The 13,482-nt window shown below is 42.2% G+C and overlaps 1 protein-coding gene across 1 annotated transcript in view; it reads left to right on the forward strand.

The window, feature by feature from the left end:
• Positions 1-13,482, forward strand: part of COG5 (component of oligomeric golgi complex 5) — a 1,436,183-nt gene that overhangs the window by 1,186,285 nt on the left and 236,416 nt on the right. The window contains exons 16-17 of the mRNA XM_085654126.1: positions 7,400-7,462; positions 12,317-12,420. Of these exons, the coding sequence (XP_085510252.1) occupies positions 7,400-7,462; positions 12,317-12,420 (167 nt within the window). The remainder of the gene's footprint in view (positions 1-7,399; positions 7,463-12,316; positions 12,421-13,482) is intronic.

Here is a 13,482-nt window from a genome sequence, read left to right on the forward strand (position 1 = left end):
CTTTCGTGACGGCTCCTTCTTGAAAAGCACTCTGGCCCATGCATAGTCCCTCCTACATATACTCTCCGGATTAGTGAATAGTTCTGCTCTGCCTAGCCTCAAAAGGCCTACTCTTATGTACTGAAGCCATTGAATACGCGAAAGATGATCAAGTGAAAGACAGTCCTTTGAGATGTGTTTGCTAAGTGTATTTTCCTGCTTGGCCCAAATCCTGAGCCATAATGCCAGGGGACGAAAAGCCAATTCATCTGAGAGGAAAGGCATCCCAAGTTCTTCATGCTCAACGCACGAAAAAATACTTTGCGGCACAGAAAGGGCCCGTCGCAAGAAAGAGTTTCCGGCGATTTGCAGGGCCCCGACCCCAATATGGCCCCAGATCTTGCTCCCGTAATTGGCCTTTGAAATACGTTTTGCTTGGTAAATCTTCAAGAGTGCCCCTATTGGTTTCCCTCCCACTCTGGTGGCAAAGTTAAAAACGGCTACAGAAGATTTCACTAGTTCCCCTTTCTTCAGAGTATGCAAGGGGGACCAACTCAAGAAGTCATCGAACAAAACCCCCAAATAGAAAAAGACGTTAGACTTGGGTATTGGTGATGATCCTATCTTAAAGGTAAACTGCTTTGCTGTACGAGGTCCCACCTGCATAATAAACGATTTTGAGTGATTAACCGTCAGGTCCAAGTGAGCTTTAGATGTAGATTATCCTGCCACAAACGACAGCACGCAGGGTAGTGGCTGAGACCGAGACACGGGCAGACCAGTACAAAGCGGTAAGAAATGTGTAATGTGTATGGTGAGGGAAACAGATGGAGACAGACTGAACAGGATGAGGAGAGATCTGCACGGACCCAGGGAGACAGGGGAGGGAATGTTATTATTGTTGTGTATATATTATTTGCCGAATCGTGCATTATGGTAGACGATTGTAGGAGCCGGGAACAGCTATGGGAAGCGGACAAGAAGCTATTTTACAGTGCAAGTTCAGTGTACGAGTTATTATGTAATGTCACGCCAATGTACGAACTGTGCAAACTTGGTAAACTAATAAAATTATGTTTAAAAAAAAAACGTCAGGTCCAAGTCCTCCATAAAGTGAGTAAAAGAACTCAAAAGTTGTAGTCCCCTCGCTGTCCTCGTCCTGAGGACCGCGTCGTCCGTATATAGTAGGACTGGCAGACTGTGCTTGCCGACCTCGGGACAATCGGCTTTTGTGGCCAAAAGGGCCTTCCCTAGAGAGTAAATATGTAAGTTAAAAAGGAAGGGTGCTAGTGTGCACCCCTGATGCACCCTCTCTTAATGTTTATTTGCTGGGTCACTTTCATGTCTTTTGTATAGCGAACAGCTGCCCTGGAGTCTCGATGAAGGTCCTTGAGAAATAAGATAATGTTACTATCCATGCCAATGGTATACAACAACTGCTCTAGCTTATATCTATTGACACAATCAAACGCTTGGGGTAGGTCCATAAAGGCTAGGTGTATGGTGCTGAAACGCGCCACAGTATACTTAGTCAGAACCATGTACAGATTTAAACAATGTTCCACGGTGGAACAGCCTGGGCGGAAGCCATATTAAATGTCACTTAAAAAGTTATTTTCGTCGGCCCAAGATACAAGTCTACCCAGAACAATGTGACCCACCACCTTTACCACAGAGTCCAGAAGAGAAATGGGCCTATAGCAAAGGGTACTGTCCCGGTCTCCCTTTTTAAAAATCGGGACAATGATCGACAAGGCCCAAGAGTCTGAGCGACCGACCTGGATTGCAGCATTATTGACAGATGTGAGAACCAGTGTCCAGGTGTCTACATGGATGATGTAGAGATCAGCTGGGATCCCAGTCAGACCCGGGGGCCTTATTTTTAGACAATCCTAGAATACCAGCCTTCACCTCCTGCGTTGTAAAAACAATGCCAGCCTTGCCTACCTCCCTTTCCTCCCTCTGTGTTAGCGGGATATCCAACCAAAAAATGCCCTCAAAGTGGTGTACCCAGTCGTCCTCTGTAATGTGGGCATCCAAATAGGTACCATTATCCCCAGATAGAAAGGGACTATTAACAATGCCCCAGAACTTTGAGCCAATATGCAATGTGCTAGCTTTGACTAAATCAGACAATGGCTTCTCCTTCAGGGCAGACTTACGGGTAGCTAAAGCATCCTTAAGCGCTCTTCGTAGGCCTTTAACTGCCAACTGGTCCCGCAATCTAGCACCCAGAGCCCTTCTCAGTGTCCTGGAAGCGTGGGAACACGCCGAAACTAACCATCTTGAGCCTAACTGTTTGCGACCCCCACCTGGGGCCTGTAGTAACTTCCCTATAGCAGTAGACATTTCCCCAAATGCGTCCATAATGTCTGCAGCGCTTGCCTCACCATCATTACAGATGGCAAACTCTCTATGACACTGAGTTTGGAGGGACTCATGAATTAGCTCTGGTACTATATGCCCCCACTTTAAACTTCTTCCTGCTTCTCCCACTTTTATTGGGGGTTGCCCCCCCTTGGTGTTACTGTGTGCTTGTGACCAACCTGTTAAAACACAAACGGGATTATGGTCACTGTGTACACTCACCTGGACAGAAAAATCAATGACCAAAGAAAAAAACGGAGTGGATACAAAAGCAAAATCAAAAAAGGACTCGCACCCTCTCCCAATAAAAGTAGGAGTAATATCACTTGTCCCCTGGGGCAGTTTGTTCATAACAAATGTTAGATCGAATTCATTCAAGATAGAATTGAGTTCAATACCCTGGGGTGTGTGTTTCATATGCAAGCCAGCTTGTCGTGCACAGCCCATAACTTCCACTCCTCCTCGCCTGATATCTCCACACATATGAATATTAAAATCCCCTGTTAGAAAAATATGATGGTGATTCAGGCCTTTTAAATTAATATCCCGACGAACAGACCCCAACTGCGCAATATTGCCTTCCTCCATATATGCAGCTCCTGCATTATAAAATTTAACAGCAGATGCTTGCTTTGGCCACTAGATAACAACATCGCCTTTAAATTGTAACTGAATCAAGTGTCTCTGGTGGGCTGCACAATTGCTTGGTACTTTAAGACCACAAGACCTGATGGAAATGGACCGAAAAAGGACATCGACGTTTCGACCCTGAAGTATGCGTAATTTAGAGAGCGTCATGGCGGATCTTCAGTACAATGTAACAAAGGGAAGGACAGCCTAAAATTAAACAAATTCATAAGTATCAGGTGTGTTCTAGCTAGCATGATCTTGATGATCTAGAGGTGGTACCGTGGTCATGATACTCACCAACTTAATGTAGATTAAATCAGACATGTAGTTTCATAGTGTGACCTCCTAGATTGCGAAGTGATACAGGATCTAAAATGAATAAAGAGTGGGGAATTACGTCCCTCTCTGCAAGAGACGTCAGAGAAAAGGCCATAGTGAGGGGCGGAATAGATTATAGCCATGCCTGGTTTTCCAAATAAACTTCCCAATAATTTTTCATCTTGGATGCACCTGGATGTGGATTTGATCAGGCAGACTCGTAATGAAACCTCAATAATTACTCAGAGGTAATGAGGAGATGTGGAAAACTAACTTGGGATCTAAAAATTAAGAATGTTGAAATAGATCACTGCAGGCGGCAGCCGCTTGTGAAAAGGCCATAGTTTGGCGCAAAATGAGCTATAGCCTTACCTGGATTATAAATATTTCACGGGCTGTTGCAGCGGTAAGTCTGCCAAGAGGGTGGAACTGTGTAAAAACATATGATCAAGGCAGCGCTTAAAAGTGATTGTGAAATATCACCTATTTATACGCATAAATTGTTACCTTTCGTGTTCAAATTCGAGGCTCTCCTCGCCCCGGTCAGTATTATTGGACACAGTTCCTATGAAACACAAAGTGAATAATTAGGCCAGAGCGATGGGAAAAATCACGGGCGCAAAGGCCCTGTCATAAGAAATGCGGGAACGGTGCTGCTCAGCGCATCAGCTTACCTTTGATTTCGAAACGCTCTGGCATCGCGTGCAGCAGTCTCGAGTGAGTCTGCTCGATTGCCGACTAGTGAAGATTATACAGCTGCAGCTAAATGTTTCTGGTTGAACTTAGGGGCGAAGTTCAACGTCACTCTCAGGGTGATAATTAAGTTTAAGACTACTGAGCAGGAAAGGCAACCAACGAACTGTGTACAGGATGTGTATAAATGGAATACTGGTCACCTTGTCCAGTTATACTCTGAGACATATTGTTTAGAAAAAGTGAACAAATGAAAAGTACCTTTAGAAAAAACATTGTAATTCAAAGAAACATGTAATTTGAACAGAGTAAAGCCAATGCTAAAACATTTGGCTTTTATGACGGAGGACACAATATCGAAAGCGTGGTATAGAATGTCAACGGTAATTTTATCACGCATGCACGTCGAATATAAGCACGACTGGGCACAAATCCAACGGTCACAATGGGATATGGACACAATTCCGCTGGTCTAACAGTTTGGACTTTTCACAACTGATTACCACAGTATCTATTCGGTAGTCTGTAATCTGTAATTGCTAGTCAGTTAGGGGCCTTAATAGGCAACATGGGTTACGAACACCCATATAAGAGATGTTTATATGAGAAGTAAGGCGCAATGAGCAAAGGACACAATTACGCTGGTCTAACATTGTAGTTTTTTCATAATTAACACGGTGTCCATACTGTAGTGTGTAATGTGTAATTGCTAGTCAGTGGGAAGCCCTGGATTACCAAAACCCATCAGAGAGATGTACATATGACTAGTAAAAGCATGCAGTTGGAACCGTCGCATGCACAAGGTGTTCGTAAACCAAAGCGATCCCAAAAGTTGTCAGGATTCTTTAAGCTGGGTGGCTTGGCAGTTGGTGGGCAGGTACGGATGTCGGTTCAAATAGGCCAAAAAGTGTCATCTGTGTTGTAGTTGGCCTATCTGTCTGAAAGTCTCTTCCATTTCATTCAGCCTTCTATTAACTGTGTCCAAGGAGTGCATCCATTCACCCTCGTTGAGGTTCAAGGTAGTACCAATGTTACCTCCTCTGGGGTGTGGACAGACTTTATCCAATGCCCACCACCTGAGACTGTCTATCGGATGACCCTGGCTGCTAAAGTCCTCAACTAGGGGAGCCCCTGTACTTTACATTTGATCCTGCTGAAATGTTGTAAGATTCTGGTCTTCACCTTCGGAGTTGTTTGCCCCATATACACCTTATCGCATGGACACTTGATGGCATATATTACATTTGTGCTGTTGCAATTGGTCTGCTGTGAAATGTTGTATGTCTTGTTCTGGTTTGCAAAAGAGGTGCCATCAACAGTCAGAGTATAGGCCTTACAATGGCCACATTTATAGTGTCCAAGAAGAGGTGGTAGATTCAACTGCCTCCTGATGTCTGGTGGTCGCGGATTTTGTAGATAGGCCTTGACAACAAAGTCCTTGATATTTTTGCCCCACTTGCAAAAATTGGGTCATCAGGAGTTTCAAGTTTGCTCGCCACTAGATTCCAAATTTTCTTCACGATCTTCTTAATCGCGTGACTTATTGGTGGTTACGCAGACAAGTTTATCTTTTCCTGTTTCCTTGGGTTTAACCTCCAAGAGGGTGTCATGTCATCAGTACCAAGCTCATTTTCTGGCACGTTTGAGTAGCGCAATGGGGTATCCTCTTTCTTTTAGTCATTGAGTAAAAATATCCGTCTCTTGGAAAAAATCAGCTCTGTGGGCGCAGTTTCTTCTCAGCCTCAGAAATTGCCCATATGGCAAATTGTCCCTGAGACTTCTGGGGTGGTGCAAGTCATACTTGAGTAGCGTGTTCCGTTCAGTGGGGTTCCTGTATAAATTGATCACTCCATTTTTACAGAAATGTTGACATCCACATAAAATATGTGACCCAGAGAAAACAAGTATATACTCGCTAATCTAAACGTTTCTTTGTCTCATATGTTCCAGCTTATTTTGTAAAGTATTGATGTTACTTGCTTAAACTTATGGTTTATGATTATTTCTTGATTGCAGAAGCAATTGCTCTTACCCGACATAACCAATTGTAGCTTTTTGTATAGATATTCAGGTTGTGAGGGACACAGGGTTACCCCATTGTTACTACACATTCTTAGTTAATTAAGCAATATTTTCCTATACTATAAGACTGCAGGACGTAGGCTAGACTCTCAATATGTCCACCAGGAGAGCATACGTTTATTTTAGAAGTGTGCTCTCCCTGAAGGCAATAATGGTGTTTTTCCAGACACAGATCCCTAAACCAATAATTCTGGCACATGGAAGTTTAGATATCTCAAGCCCCCTGCACCTATGCTATTCTTTCTCTTGCCACCCCTTAAAAGAGAAGGAGGGAATCAAATCCATGCACCGCTTTTCTGGGACTAGAGCGGCGCCCTTAAAAAAGAGATCCCAGGCTCCTTACTGATCTGAAAAATCATACTTTGTTGGTCCGTCCCAAGTAATTTTGTTCTCTATTGTAGATCCAAAGGATTCTCACAAATGGGGGTTCCTTGGAATTCAGGTAGTGCTACCATGAGCCTCTCAACCGCCCTCAGCATTCTGTAAATACATATTTTGAAACTCAAATCCAAGCTAATGTATTTCTATAAACCTTCAATGAAGGCAAATATCTAGACTGATACCAGCATGCACTCGCAGTTTTTGGGTGAACATGTAGGATATCTACTTTGCTGCTTTTCCCCAGAGACATGCAACATTAATCAGCTCACAGGAAAATGTGTTTGTTTAAAGTTTGATGCATGTTGGAGTTGAGCAACTAGGGTGATTATCTGGAAAATTGGTGTACTATTTTAAATATTTTTTGTAACATGAGTTACTTTCTAAATTAATGCAATTATATGCACTTTACTATCATCTATGATTGAGGATACCAAAGAAGAAATAAAGAAGGTGGGCTCTTATCAGAAATATTAAAGAAGTGATCTCAGGCAGAGTCAACCACAACACAAGATCATGAATCCACATGTTCGATGGCTGTGTGTAAATGTTGGGCTAGAAACAGGGCTGTATGTGTGTCTCCACATTAAGAACATAACAGGCACATGCTGAGTGCACATACACTATGGCCTCCACACAAAGGGCAGGCTCCAAGCCCTGTGTCCGCGGGGCATGCCAAGCTATTCGAGCCCTAACGTTGTGAAAAGGCACTATACCATTTTAAGTCTGATTTATGTTTCAAGATTACAGACTACTATCTTTCACAATTTTGAAATGAGTGCCTCTCTATGAATTCTCAGGTATTTAAAAATTATATTTTATCTGGAGGGAGGGTCGCGCTTACCATTTCGGTTCATTCTGACATCTTTTTCTGAGAGCCACCAGGTTGTTTTTTTGATCTATGTTACTGTTGTAATTTTATTAACAAATGTTTATTTTCCAATGCTTTCAGGTGGTGTCGAGTCAGAGTTCATTCCCGGCAGTGGCTGAACAAACGATCAGTGCGGCTCTGAAGGTAAATTAAAGTATATGCTCACAAGAAATCATTCACAATATCTCTTCAGAAGATGTACTGGATATTAACTTAAATTAAAGTATCTGCTCACAAGTAATTAATAATGACGTTGACTTAAATTTATCTGGCACGTGGTTTTGATACATGGTACAACTGGTGTTCCCGTCATATTTACCTTAAAAAAAATCAGTACTAGTTAATTTACTGCGTGTTTTGTAGAGTTAGCTGTTGGCAAGATCTCCAACAAACATTAGCATCTCTTCTTATCAGATGATGCACTGTGATGGTGCGAGGTGCCTACTGATCACCGGTGCGGTCTGCTGTGCATGTGTCTCGTTTGATTTGTTCTGTAATATTAATGCTCTTGACACGTTATGTTGAGACTGAGATATCAGTTAGTCAAAAGAGGGGGACAAGGAGCTAATAAAGGTCCAGCACCTGTGCTCCCATCTAATCATAGTCATACATAAAGAGGGGGCTGTTCCTATAGAGAAATAAGAATAAAGGTTGGAACCCTAAAGAAGGAGGGGGATCCTAATGATCAGGAGATAAAGCCCTCACACACCCAGATGGGTGTCATGCTTCATCATTGGGCTTGCTCCTCGCTGGGCCAGTGCTGCAATGCCCAACGGGAACCGCAGGGCGGCTGTTTGTTGTAGATCTTCTGATTTGCTGTAATGATGAATGAGAGTGCAGTGAGTGTACTGTAGCATGCTAAGTAGAGTGCTAAGTGCATTAACACTTCCTGAGGGGGGTAATCCAATTTTAATAGAGTGGTCCTACTGATGGGGATAAAATCAGGGTGAGAGTGCTGTCAATTGTGATCTATGATCCGTGACAGCCTCACAGCGAGTATTGTAGGGTCAACATGTTTCACGCCTTAATGACCCAGAATGGATCCGTGGCATTTCGTCAGGACCAAGAAAATCCCTACCCTACATAAAGATGGGGTATGTGAAAAAAATAGGTTTTCCCAAATAGACTGATGTCTGCTATACCTGCTTGTATGCAGAAAAAATGGGGAATGTGCCAACCCTGTTTTAGTAATTCAGTATTGCCATATAAATCCACAAATGGTGCAACTTCGCGTGGGACTACTATTGTCCGCAGCTATACACAGTACTCTGCCTAGAGAACCAGGTGCACAGAACTCACATTTCATTTTTAGGCTGTAACTGCTCAAGACGATGCCTAACCATTCAGGTTTGCATGCTATTTATTCAGGCCTGCATGCTATTCATTCAGGCCTGCATGCTAATCATTTCAGTGATCTGAATGCGGCTGTCAACCCCGCTCCATAAAGAAAGGTAATCATGCACAGACCTCCAAAAATCTACTCATTCACTCGCTTTGGCAAGTCCAATTTTTTCAGGGCAAGTTATTTTTAGTGCCAACTGACCCGTTCTAGTTAGAGAGCGCGAGTTAGTAAAGAACATGTGTTCTCTTCATTCAGAAAGTGATTGAGAAATAAAGATGCCTTTAAGTCTTGTCACATTTGCTGTACCTCCAAAGACAGAAGTCAAATGTCAGCTTATATCGTCTTAAAACTTTCCACACCCTCCAACCCGGTTTTGGAAGGTAATGGCTCCCACGAACTCTGATACTCTGACCACAACACCCAACGGATCACATTTATCCTTTCGCACTGGCCGGGTGCGCCCCCCCCCCCCTAGCGCTGAGGCGGAGAGTAAACCCACCAGGTTAGACACAATATGATTGCACAAGCAACGACGTCCCCGCCCCCAGTCTTCATCCCCACGGCATATACTAACACGACCTATCTCGGCGCACGTACCCGGGTACACACTGCAAGGTTTGTGGTTTCCCCTTCCCTAGTTCTGTCTCTGTTATATGTTTGTTTCAGAAGAAAACCTAATAAAAACGAGATCTAAGTCACCCTGTGTCGTTGCCGCTGCCCCCCCTGACGCGGCCGGCCCCATATGGGGTTGTAGGCGGCTTGCTGTGTATTTTGCCCCGCCCCCCCCCACATGCCACCTAGCACTGTTACTTTGGCCCTGCCGGCCCGAAGGGATGTAGGCAGTGGTTGAGCTGTATGACCAACGATACCAATAAAGATCTCGTTTGTTCAAAAAAAAAATATATATATCGTCTTAAAACTTCTGTTTATTTTATCTGGGATATTGGTGTTTATTTTTCTTTCTCAGACTGCAAAGTTAGAGCATTTTGTAAAGTGAAATGTCTGACACTTGGGCTGTGGCACAGGAAGTGTAAAAGGAAAGGCTTAAGGATGTCAGTTTTTTCCTAACACACATCACTTAAATAGCTTGTATATGAACAGTACAAATATTTCAAAATATATCAGTAGTTAGGTAGGCACTTTTTTGTAATTCAGAAGTGGAATGGAAACAAAGATTTTAATAGGATTAGAACACTTTACATGGTGATGTGCAAATGATAAATATTTGCTGAAACCCGATTTCTAAACATTGTTTGTAGGCTTACATAGTTTTATCAGTAAAACTGCATGTCAATGGGAAATCTTGTGGTCATTTGAATGGAAAATGTGCTGTCTGTAAATGCCCGCACGCTACCCCATCACACTTTTAGTAATATAGCTATTAAAAGTGAGAGTTTTTAAATATGAAGTGAGAATAAACCTGACCCCGCCCTGATGACAATGCTTTTAGTGAAGTAAGAGCAAAAAGAACAATTGATGGATGGAATGCTGAACAATGTCAAACATTCAACCCCAGTACAGAGATCTGGGCCTAAAGCCATTGTCTATTTGCTCACCATGCCATTCCAGTTTGGACCCATCCATATGCATGTTAGGCTTGACTCTGCTTCTCGTGGGAACAGTCCACCCAAACTACCAAGCCAGGTCCTCCCTGATCCCAAACAAAAAATCATGCTGGGACCGGTTTCTGGGTATCACTCATCAGCGAGCCTAGCTTGACTCCAGTGGCATGGGAGCCGCGTCCTGGCAAACCATTGCCACTCGGGGTGACATATGCAAATAGAAAAAAATCACCCCCAGTACAAATCCATTGCTTTGTTTGATCACATTGCCATTCCAATTTCAACCCATGTGCAAATCAGTCTTGACCCTGCCCCCCATGGGAACATTCCTGCCCGAACTACCAGGCCAAGTCCTCCCTGGACCGGAAACAAGCATCTTGGTACCGGTTTCGGGGTATTGGCCCTCATTGTTCTTTTACTTATTAAGTTTATTTTTATTGTATTTTATAAGCTTTTTCACTACATCTGATATATCTGCAATACAGCATAACTGGCATAGTAAGGCCATGCAATCAATACAGTTGCAACATGTTACATCGCAGCCAATTACATTAAATTCCAAGTCCAGTATGTAATCGGCTGGCGTAATGTCTTGGCATTCAGAACTTAATTATAATGAACATAACAATTATGTTATATAACATAACATTTGCCTCACACCTTGGATCATCTGTTGTTAGCTTATACATCTCTTCAAGTACCCCGCCCAATGTTTCTATATTTCTACGAATTATCCCAGCCGCCCAACTTTGCTCCTATAGGGGTATTAGCCCTCATATGGGGAGCAGGGCCAAGACTGTTTTGGATATGGCTTGGTCCAAACAGGAGTGGCGTAGTGATCAAACAAACAATGGCTTAAACACAGGTCTGTAACTGGGGGTGAAAGTTGGATTTGTTCAGCATTCCATCCATCATTTGAACACAACACCTTACACACAAAGGAGCCCAAGGGGAATGAAAAAAACAGAGAAATAAAAGGGAAGGTTCAAACAGTACTCATGGGGGATTGCAGTCCATCAGCGCCCCCACACCACCTCCCTCAACCTGTGAAGAGCACTCCGTCCAGCACAATCCAAGAAAATAGTGCTCATTTCATCTCCCATAAGCTGATCCCAAAGCATTTCCAGCATGTGAAGAGTCTGAGAGTCACTGCGGCTCCAAATTCAAACCTCTATGAAGTTAGGAGACTTTTCCTCTCCTTTGGTTCCCGTTCGACACTGCCCTTTTTAGTCATTGGTTTTCCTTTTCATTTTTCTGCATATTGTTCTTTTTGGACTTTTTCCCCCCAGTACAAAGCTTTGTAATAAAGCCCCTGGTCTTAAGGTTGGGACGGTGGTGATAATGTTGAGATAAATGAGAATTCACCATAAGCGTTGAAAGCTGTAAACACTGTGAGCTTATTTATGTTTGTTTAAATATGTTCGAATATTGTGCTCCTTATAAGTGTCAAGGAAAGACAAAATCTGTGTGCTGTGTGTTCTGGTGCCCTGTTATAAAATCCATGCCTTTTTTCTCATTTACAATTGCAGGCAAGGAAGTATTACCCTACATTTAGAGATCGAGGCCGTTGGTCCAACACAGCCTGAGATATTTCCCTTCATTTGGTTGAGGGCGCATAGGTTTACTGTTTGAGCTACAACCCGGGCTGTGTTACGGGATTTAAGTAAAAGGTTGGGTTTAGGGCCATGGTTAGTGTTGGGGTATGGTTCAGATAGGGTTTACATTACTGTTATAGGATCTGATTTAGCTCTGCAGTTTCAGTGCAGGTGAGCACACCAGTTCCATACTCTGTACCACTAATGTGGCTGAAATTGGATTTCTGAGCAATTCTTCATGGATAATTAAGAGATTCGGTGCAGTTATACGTATTTGTATAAATAGTTAAATGGTGGGGAGCATAGGATAGAGAAAAGAATGTAAGCTCATTGTTTTTGCAAATTTTATTTTTGTCAGCCCAGCTTGTGTCAACTGCTTTACTCCTACTAGATCTTCGCGACCTGCACGCTGGGTCTGGTTTCATATTTGTAGTATTTGTAATTATAGTATTAATCTGCCTTTTGTTTTTCTTCCATAAATATGTATATTTCTTTTCAGGTTATCCATTTTCTAATGGGAAGTGCGGTGCAGCCTTTACTAAATTCTGTTGCTGACTCGGTTGAGGCAATCATTATCACAATGCACCAAGAAGATTTTTCAGGGTAAGAAAGTTAATTTCATTCAAAAGATACTAACACTGATAATAATGATTGCACAAAAGAATGAGGAAGCAAGGCATACACAACCTAGTACAAAACATTAAAATATGGTACAATAAAACACAAAAGGGCAGTAAAAATGTTTGCATATTTGACTATTTTTTTACTGATTTCTTATGAAAGCATGTATGAGTCGTGGTGACCTAGAAACAAGCTACATACACCTAGTATATTTATTTAGCTATTTATTCAGGAATTTTGTCGAGCACCACATGTCACCTTGTTCCCATTCTTACGCACCAGGGCATACAGCTATATGTGGTCACCACTAAGATTTCCGTAATTGGCAGCACTCTATAAAAATGTATTCAGGTTATCAGCTCATAGTGCAAAATATATTTTAAAACCGGAGGACCACTGGTCTTGATCATGATTATTTCAGTTCTTTCTTTTCCACTTACACCATCGCCTCTGTTGGTACACACTTCATGTTTTCTAGGGTTAGCACAGGTGACTGCTGGGATATATCATCCTTATTTTCTTTTTTGTGGAGTCTATATATAAATGATACTTTTTTTCATCTCTCCACATTAAGAACCTCAAACCATGTGATTGGTAAAGAATCATTTTTGTCCATACACCCTCTTTTGATTGTTTGTACATTTGTCATAAGTCTGTGTGATGCCCAGTAATTCATTTCAATCTATTGCTGTATTCCTTTGAAAAGACGAGGCTTCTAGTCCAGGTGATCATTCATTTTTGTATCTAAATTGTGTCCTGTGGGTTGTAATGTGTCAATCTGGAGTCTAATAATCTAATTTTTTTCAGATCATTTCCATGCCTTACTTAAAGCTATGTGATCTATTTCCACAAATTCAAAGTGTTTGCCTCCACTGGATGTATTTCATAGATGTGTCTGGGATTGGGGTATGAGAAATATTTTGGTTGTAGAACACTTGTATGTTCTAATACATTTTTTTTCAATATTTACATTTCATGCTTCCAGTGTATAATTTTTTACAAGCACCTTCAAGATCATCCAGTACTAATTCATTGTCACATGTA

Source organism: Triturus cristatus, chromosome 4_1, assembly GCF_964204655.1.
Source record: "Triturus cristatus chromosome 4_1, aTriCri1.1, whole genome shotgun sequence".
Classification (NCBI taxonomy): domain Eukaryota; kingdom Metazoa; phylum Chordata; class Amphibia; order Caudata; family Salamandridae; genus Triturus; species Triturus cristatus.